The sequence below is a fragment of the Condylura cristata genome, unplaced genomic scaffold (genome assembly GCF_000260355.1).
Source record: "Condylura cristata isolate star-nosed mole 26May11 unplaced genomic scaffold, ConCri1.0 scaffold00042, whole genome shotgun sequence".
NCBI classification, from domain to species: domain Eukaryota; kingdom Metazoa; phylum Chordata; class Mammalia; order Eulipotyphla; family Talpidae; genus Condylura; species Condylura cristata.
Genome location: NW_004567143.1, coordinates 802,076 through 811,582, shown reverse-complemented (window position 1 = coordinate 811,582; position 9,507 = coordinate 802,076). Strand labels below are relative to the sequence as shown.

General features: G+C 42.2%; 1 protein-coding gene across 1 annotated transcript; it reads right to left on the bottom strand.

Moving 5' to 3' along the window:
• Nucleotides 1-8,098: 8,098 nt before the first annotated feature.
• Nucleotides 8,099-9,034, bottom strand: LOC101627210 (olfactory receptor 2A5-like). The gene is made up of 2 exons (XM_004694340.1): nt 8,783-9,034; nt 8,099-8,737 (listed from the first exon to the last, which is right to left on the bottom strand). The coding sequence occupies exons 1-2, from the start codon at nt 9,032-9,034 to the stop codon at nt 8,099-8,101; spliced, it is 891 nt and encodes a 296-aa protein (XP_004694397.1).
• Between the last annotated feature and the right edge of the window lie 473 nt (nt 9,035-9,507).

The window sequence follows — 9,507 nt, the reverse complement described above, 5'->3', positions numbered from 1 at the left end:
CCTGAAAGAAAGTTGCTCCAGGACTGAAATGTGGTAGAAAAGCCAGAGCTGGAGGATAATGAAATGAAACCTGGAGTTAACAAAGAGCTCAGAGAAAGCTTGCCTGTTTATCTCCATTTGAGCATTTTCCCCAGTTTTCTGCTTTTAACTTTTATTAAGAATTAAACTGAATAAATGTCATATATTATCAAGAATCATAAACAATACTATATAGTTCATGAAATATGTTTTGTCTCTATTTCATCATCTCTATTTCTTTAATTATTTATACAAAAATAAATTTCTAAAGCACCTGTCAAGTGAAGACATAATGTCAACTTAGTCCTAAATCTTTTATACATTTTTCAACAAGGATATTTTTTCTACTTTTATGATCATTAACATACCAGAAACTGTAATACTAACGTAATGCTCTATTATGAATACATCATTTCTGTTTTCCATGATGCAATCCAACAGGGTGTATTTATTTTCCCTAGATTGAAATAGTCACTAAGCCTTTTTTCTCCTTCATGTTGATATAATGGTGAGGATAGACCACTTGATGCCTGCAGTGTTCATTATATTTGCTTTTTCACTGATTCCCCATATCATAGATCAGGTTGTAGAGTCAGGGTATTTGTAATAAACAATCATATTTTCAAAGCAATATCTGAATTTATTGGATGTTTAATAACTAATATTTTCTCTATGATTGTCAAATTAGGAAAGTAGAATATTATGGGAATGAGGAATTCTTAAATTTACTGGTTTTAATCGTACCACATCATTCACCTTGACCTTCTTTCATTCTCAAAATAGAAATTAGCAATAAGCATACTGTGGGTTTATGGGCAGTTGTCCCTGCTTATCTGCAGAGTCACTGTCCATGATTTTGGTCAACTCTGGTCTGAAAATATGGTTTGCTACAAGATCTGTGTGTGTGTGGAAGAAAGACAGAAAACCCACTAACATTTACTAGAGCATAATCCGGCAACTGTTCTTTGTGTTGTTATTGTTAATCTTTGATTTTACCTTCCTCACAGGTGTGTGGGCAGGAGAACCCTGCACACTTCAGGTCAGCACTGTTTGAGGTTCTAGGCACCCTCTGGGCACTTGGGTCACACCCCTGGTGAATGATGGGGGGTTCTCTGCTCGAGGTCCCATGGACACTGTTGGGATTGGGTGAACAGGAATTCTCAGCAGGCATTTACTGAGCCGGAAGATGCATAAGGATCTTTCAAAATACCTGTATGCTCACACTGTCTGACAGTGACTGGGGCAGTCACTGTCTCACTGTGTGAGCCTGAGGGGGGCCAGAGAGCAGGGAGCCTGGGGCTCCTCCCTGGGGGGTATAGTGTGCCCACAGCCTGGACTGTGGAAGGAAGGTGAGCGTCTGTTTGTTCCTGTCTAGAAGCCATTAGAAGATTAGGTCTGGCCCTCCCTGGTGGCGCAGCGGGTTAAAGCATAGCACTGAGAAGCTAAAAGCCGCTTCCTCATGAGTTCGATTCCCGCTTGCCCCGGAGGTGACCACGTGGCGTGGCAGACCTCTCCTGACCGCCCGCTGCTCCCCTCAGCAGTGTGCTTCATGGATCTGCCTGTTCTGCTCCCCACTCTGTCTTTGGTGAAGCCTCTCACCGCCCCTGAACCTCTGGCCTGTACCACAGTTCTGTACGCACAAAATAAATAAATCTTTAAAAAAAAAAAAAAAAGATTAGGTCTGAGCAATTTACATTTGATGCTTTTTGTTGTTGCTGTAAAATGCATAAGTAATTGTTGGTTGTTTGACATCTAAAACGCTCTCCATCCTTAAGGAATGTGGAGTTACGTCCACACCTGCAAATCCATCACCATCATCTATGTCATAATCAACTCCATCATCTGCATACATTTCCTACCAACAACACGATCTTCTCTGCTGTAAGGCATTGGTGTAGGTGAGTATAAAAATGGCTTTGAGGCCCCAATTAAATGCATATTTTAAACCACAATGACAGAAAAGTTCATATTCTCACTATGACGATCTGTGTAATCCTCACAATAAAATCAGAAACAAGGTGGGCCTGGAGCCAGCTGTCATTGGTCTGAATGACATGGCCCCTTTCAGCAGACACAGCAGCTTGTGACCAGATGCTGTCACAGCCATGTCTGCGCAGCTCAGAACGGGATTCTAGATGAGCGGGCTCCCAACCTGCGTGCTAACGTTTAGTGGGAACAAACAATTTCACACACACCTGTCAGGTCATATATGGATATTACAACGACACTGTCCACACAGATCTTCCAATATTCCTCAAGGATCATAAGCTTGAAAGAGATGGCCCAAGTCACATCAACCAAACTATAAATGCTATTCCTGTTTCCGAGTTCAGGCTGCTCTACTACTGTCTCTCTCTAGATGAATCCATGATCGCCTTCTGTCTTTTGAGGAAGATAAGAGAAATTTCACAATGGAACTTGGACAATGTTGGTTGATTTCTTATTAATACCTGTAAATATAAGATCTATCCAAGTTGAGATCAGTGTTTCTTTCTATAGGATACACTTGAATAAACATGAAGATAAAGCCACATTACATCCGTAGTGAAAACAGTATCACATAAATGAAGTAATGTCTCACACCTGCTTTGAAGTGATAACTTACAAGAATTTCAGAGAAGTAGCTTACTGAGAAGTTAGTCATGGCAAAGAAAGTGTCCTTAGAGCCTTGAAGGACATTGAAGCTTGCAAAGTATCAGCCTAAAAAAGCCACCACTGCAGAGGTGTGTATTCCTGTAGGGCCTTTGGAGAGAACACATTTGAGACACAGCCCTAGCTCCTGTTTTTATACATAACAACTTGCCTCTGAAAGAGCTATATAATTGCATCGCTAGTTATTAAGTTTTGCTTTAACTACGTCATATGTATGATAGTGTGTGAAATGGTCATGCGTATTTTTTAAGTTTGTTATTTTAGTGTCTGAATACTAAACTTGGTATTCTTCATTTTCATGACCATCATTTTCTTGAAACAATAAAAAATAAGTTAAAGAGGTAGTGTATTATATAAGTCTATTATATAATACAGCATGGAAAGAGAGAAGACTATTTCATGACAGCCTCAATAAACTTTTCATTTCCTAGTTAGAAACAATAAAATAATATTCAGAAAGTACAAGTTTCAGTATTAGCATGTGCAAGTCTCCCCTTCTCAGGGTGACAAAGGAAGAGGGAGCTGCATGTGATTTCTCCAGCTACAGTCAGCCGTGCTTTATTTTTTAGTAGAACATATATTGGAACAAACACAACATATTAGATCAGAAGACTGGATGATGCCTTGAGAAGTTTCAATAAGAAACAATTATGTGACAAACTTACCTCTCACTATTCAGCAGGGAAAAGACTGTATTGTACCTGGTACTAGAATTTTCTTCTCCAGTAACACAGGTTACTTACCCTCTCTTTTAGGCAATGTCAGGTCCTCCTTTTCTTTTGACAATATCAGAGATTTATCCAGAGGAAATGCCTGCATGTGAAGCTGCTCTTCTGCCAGAGTCCTGCTCACACCCTACGGAGTTGGGGGTCTGCACAATCCCCCCTTCAAACACACTGGGAGTGATGACGCAAAGACTGCAGACATCAGAAGCTCCGCCACATCTCAATAGCTAGCGGGTTCTGGGGCTGGAGCAGGGATAAGCGCTGGGTGTCCCCCCATTTATCTTCAAACACGCGAGTCAGGGGACCTCACGCTATTCCACCCAGGAGTGCCTGATTCCCCACAAAGCCATGCTGGTCTCGGCTGCTGTTCTGTGCTCCCTCAGCTACCTGTGCTGAAAGTCACCTCCGCACCAGCAAATCTCTTCACATAAGCAGCACTGGCTTCCCTTCAGGAGTCTACTTTGAGGGAGATAAGACCCTTCAGACTTGAGGGACATACTCTCAGGTACTGCAGCACGTGAGAATGGAGAAATCTGACTGTGGAGCATTTGTTACAATTGCTGGTGGTTTTGCAACACATTATATAGCTCTATATTACATTTCTAGGAGTGACCTTTAAGAAATGCAATTCCCAGAGGATAAGACATTTTTAGTTGTATTTATCTAAGTCTCTGTAAGGTGCGAGGCAAGGTCCCTGAAACTTCTCTCTGGAGGAGAGAAAAGCTTTTGCCCATATTCCCGGAGGAATATTCTGGGCCAGAGGTAGGTCACAAGTTGGCATTACTCTGTATCCACACAAATGTCTCAGGGGTAAGGGTCACAAACAGGAGAGAGACATGACAAATTCGAGCTGACCAACCACTGCAGCTACTTCACTTTTATCAGTTCATTCTACACTTGAGGCTCCTCAGATTTTAATGAGAAGCTGTAGCTAGTAGATGTTTGCTGAAGGTTCCCATGAAACCTGTTTGTGCAATTCTGAGAAGGCAGAGACTCCCCTAAATAGGTGCATAATCTCTGAGGTAGGGTCTGCTTGATACAAGTAAGGAAAGGTGATACTCCATAACAGCTACCACTTAGCCCTCATTATGTCTAGATGACATTCAAATACTGCAGTTAGATGACATGTCTTAATGAAATCATTGTTGATTTAGTGACATGAAATATTAAGTAAACTAAGTAGAAATTTCTTTCTTGAAATTTCTATCAAGTCAAAATTAGATTTATAAATAACTGAAATATTGTTAGTTTTTCACCCTTATTCTCTCATTACGGTTTGGTGTTTTTCAAATGATAATATATACAGGGAGCAGGCTTGGGGGGAAAATACAATATACACTTTATATTTTAACAGTTGCCTGCAGACACAAATAAAAAATTCTACTTACTTTCAAAAACAGACATTCAAGCATTTTGCAAAACTACAATGCAATGTTACTATTTCAATTTTTGCTTCAGGATAATTATCTAAAACATCTTTTACAAATGTTATCAGATAATGGTACTTTTCTTTTTGAATGAAATCAAAATAGATTTTAAAGTTCAATTTTAATTTCCTTTTCCCTCTCAGGCTTATTTAAGCATTTTATACACACACACACATATATGTGTGCATAAAACTATTTTAAGTACTTATATGTGAAACACAATGATTTCATATACATATACATGATGAATTTCCAGTCAAGGACACTAACTGGCCCACCATTTCCCATAAATATTGTGTGTGTGCATGTGTGTGTGCCTAGTAATGCTCACTAACTACTCTCACAAGTTTTAAGTGCATAAAACTTTTTTTTTTAAGATTTATTTATTTATGCACACAGAACTGGGGTACAGGCCAGAGGCACAGGGGCGGCGAGAGGCTTCACCAGAGACAGAGTGGGGAGCAGAACAGGCAGACTGATGAAGCACACTGCTGAGGGGAGCGGCGGGCGGGTCAGGAGAGGTTTGCCATGCCATGTGGTCACCTCCGGGGCAGGCGGGAATCGAACTCATGCGGAAGTGACTTTAGCTTCTCAGTGCAGTGCTTTAACCCGCTGTGCCACCAGGGAGGGCCTAGTGTATAAAACTTTTTAGACTTTTTATATCACTTTTTAAAATGTACTTTCATTTGAGTTGATGCTGGTGTGTTGATGATGTTTAACAATCATATATTATAGATATTAATACATTAAAATTCAACATTGTCACCTGTTGTGCATTAGGTGACCAAAACTTAATCAGTAATATGTGAAACTTTGTGCCCTTTCATCACCAAATCCCCAGCTCCCCTCACCTCTCCTGTCACCCACGTACTCTTCAGCCCCATAAACTTGACTGCAAGTTTCCCAATATTTAAAAACAGAGCATTTTGGGCCCTCCCTGGTGGCGCAGCGGGTTAAAGCACAGCACTAAGAAGCTAAAGCCACTTCAGCATGAGTTCGATCCCCACCCCAGACGTGACCCACATGGCGCGGCAGACCTCTCCTGACCCGCCCGCTGCTCCCCTCAGCAGTGTACTTCGTGGATCTGCCTGTTCTGCTCCCCACTCTGTCTCTGGTGAATCCTCTCACCACCCCTGCACTTCTGGCCTGTGCCTCAGTTCTGTATGCACAAATAAAAAATAAAATCTTTTTTTTTTTTTAAAGAGCATTTCTATTTAGTATGATTTGGTAATTTTCCTTTAGGATTTGAAAACACAGTTACCATTACTTTATATGGAAAATTGTGAGCATTCCTGACCCTCAACAACTAGACCTAACTCAATAAATGTACCTGATAAATGTTGCATGAGTTCTGATGCTTCACTGGCCAGCCCTTCCCCTCCCCCCCCCCATTTTGTAACCTTCCCCCAGCCCTTCCTGATCCCAGAGATGCAGTAAAATTGATATTGGGTCAGTGAAATGAGAGGAAAAGCTTCACACTTCTCTTTCTAAACCAAAGACTAGAATGATTCAGTCCGTAGGGTGGCATTCCAGGGTCGAGATGGCCCAAAGCAATGTCTTCAGTAACAAGTCATTTGTTAGATTGTTTTCAAAACTTTTTAAAAGCATTCTTGTGATATTTTCCTTTGCACAAAACCATTTTCCTTAAGTTTTTTTTTTTTTCCATTCTCTTATCTCATGTTGGACTCATTAAGGTGATTATTTCTGGGGTCTCCCTAGTATCAAAAGGGGTTACGTATTAGCACTATGAAGCTGTCCATAGCCACTGCAGCACGAGTTCAATCCCTGGATAGGGAGCTGACCCACACGGCACAGCAGAACTCTCCTGTCTCCCCGCTGCTCCCCTCAGCAGTGTACTTCATCCATCTGCCTGCTCTGCTCCCCGCTCTGTCTCTGGTGAGTTCTCTCAACCCCCCACCTCTGGCCTGTACCCCCGTTCTTGTATGCATAAGTAAATAAAACAAATCTTTAAAAAAGAGAGATTATTTCGTATTCTTTGTCAGGTATTTCATCACTCTAATCTTTAAGGTTGTTTCTAGGCATTTGTTTTATTCCGTGGAGTGGCCATCTTTCATAATTATGTGTCTGATGATTTTGAGTCAAGATTTTGTCTGTTAGGAAAACAGCCGCCTCTCCAGTCTAGACCAGATATTTGAAAAAGCGAAAGAATTCAGCAAGCATTCCTATTAGTTTTGGGACTTTCTACCACTGCATTCTGCATTCTTGGAGCTCAGTCTCCTTGTCCTGGTTAGTGAGGCTCATATGCCCCTGGTCTGTAGCAACAGTTGCTCTTAATGAGACACTGACGTTCCTGCGTGCTGTTCACTTAGCCCTTGAACCACCACAGGGTCTTTTCCCGTGAAGCCATAGGAAGGAACTCGCAGGCATTTTAGATAAATAAGCAGAGAGAAACAAGCTTCGTTTAAGAAAAGTTTATTTAAAGGAAGAAAGTTAAGAACTCCCAGGTACACTGAACTTGGGCGGGGCCAGGAAGCATGGTGGGCCCATGTCGAGGGGTATTTACATCTTTTTTCCCTCTATTCTGAAATCTCATTACCTTATGTCTTTCTCCTGGTGTCCAGAGAGATGTGCCCATTTTCTTAGCTCTCAGAGTTTCTCTTTTGACTTCCCTATCCAACGTCTCCTAAAATTTACTGTCCCAATTAGACTCAAATTCCCTGCCCTTACCTCAGAAGCCTACCTGAACTCTCCGGAATTGGCCCTGAAGGTGCCTGGTCAACCCTGACTGCCCTTGACTCAGCACTACTCTCTCTATGTTCATAAAGCGGGAAGTGCTCATGTGTCTGAACTAGGTGACTTGGTGACACTGTCTCATATCAGAATATTGAGAGGGGGAACACAGAGGATAGACACACCCACAAGAGCCAGAACATACACAGGTCTCTACTCTCCGTTTTCCCACTTATGGAGGAGCTGGGGGACTTTTTCCTCATGGTGCATTTGGGCAGGAAAGGTTTGGTAAGAACACAGGGAAATGCCGGGAGCTTGTCTATCTGCTTACTGTGTCTCTTTGTGTCTTTGTGTTTATCTGGGTGCTGCAATTCTTACCCAATTTATGGTATTCTTACAGGACAATCTGTTATAAAGATATTTCAGCTCCAAGAATTCCTAATTTGCCATTTTGTTGATGATGTTCTTGGGTAATTCTCAATCTCCACAGACTTCATGAGGAGATTTATGGGAGTTTCATTGCTCTTGCAAACTCCCAAGATTTTCTTGCGTAAAAATCCAGGGAGGGAAAAATTCTACCCTCCTTTATTTGTAGTTCCTTTGCTTCTGCACTGCTCTGCTGAAGGCAGCCTTCACTTGGGCATTCCTCAGACTGTAGACGAGGGGGTTCAGCAGTGGGTTGAAGAGGGTGTAAAACAGGGAAAGGACTTTCTTCTGCTCATCCCAGTGGCCATTGTCTGGCACCAAGTACATCACCATGGCGATGCCAAAGTACAACCCAACCACACAGAGGTGGGAGGAGCAGGTGGAGAAGGCCTTGCTGCGGCCCTCCTTTGACTTGATCCTCAGGATGGCCAACAGGATGCGCACGTAAGAGAACAGCATCAAAGACAGGGGCCCCACTAAGACAAACGCACCAGAAGAAAGGATACAAACTTTGTTGATCCAAGTGTCCCCACAGGCCACTTTGAGGAGAGCTATGAGTTCACAAAAGAAGTGGTTCACCTCCTGAGACCCACAAAAAGGCAATCTCAGAAAGAGAATTAGATGTATGAGGGCCACAGAAAACCCACATGGCCAGGAAGTGATGGCCAGCACCGTGCACAGTCTCCAACTCATGATGACCGTATAGTGGAGAGGCTGGCAGATGGCCACGTACCTGTCATAGGACATCACCACCAAAATCAAGCACTCGGTGGAAGCAAAAGCCACATACAAATACATCTGCATTGCGCATGTGACAAAGGAGATGGTTTTTTGGTGTCTCACCAGGTTTTCCAGCAATTTGGGTAAACTGCTAGAGGCGTAGGACATGTCAATGACGGCCAGGTGAGAAAGGAAGAAGTACATGGGGGTGTGCAGCCTGACGTCCAGCCAGATGAGCCCCAAGATCATGCCGTTGGCCAGCAGGTTGGAGACATACAGCAGGGAGAAGACAGCGCAGAGGAGCACTTCCATGTCGGCGCCGAGGGGGAACCCCACCAGGATGAACTCTGGGGCCCAGGACTGGTTGTGCCCCATCCTGAATGACAGTGTGTCTGAGAATGAAATGTGATAGGAAGGCCAGATCTGGAGGGCAATGAAAACTGGTTATTTGTCTTAAAACGAGCTCAGAGAAAGCATATTTTTTCTCCTACCTGACTGCAACTTTGCCAGTGTTTCTTTGCTTGCTTTAAACTTTTATGATGAAGTAATTAAACTTTCTGATTAATATCAGAAATTTAATCATTACTATACTTTATAGGCATCTCATCAAACTTCTTTGTTCACCTTTGTCACACTTTTATTTCTTTGAATATACATAGATTGTTTTGGACCACCGAGAATGAAGTGCAGACATCATGTCAGTTCATCCCTAAAATTTTATATCTTTCAAGTACAAGGGTATTTGCTACTCTTTGAAATATTATCCAATCAGAAACTCAAATACTAACACGATCCTCTACTTAAGTACACTTTCCACTTCTCTGTTCCATGTCATGTATTTGTCTCCT

Bases quoted from the DNA above. Each gene is read 5' to 3' on its own strand.
- LOC101627210 (XM_004694340.1), bottom strand. From the start codon at position 9,034: ATGGGGCACAACCAGTCCTGGGCCCCAGAGTTCATCCTGGTGGGGTTC. The intron at 8,738-8,782 runs GTGAGACACCAA...TGCGCAATGCAG, and splicing joins CCAAATTGCTGGAAAACCTG to ATGTATTTGTATGTGGCTTT.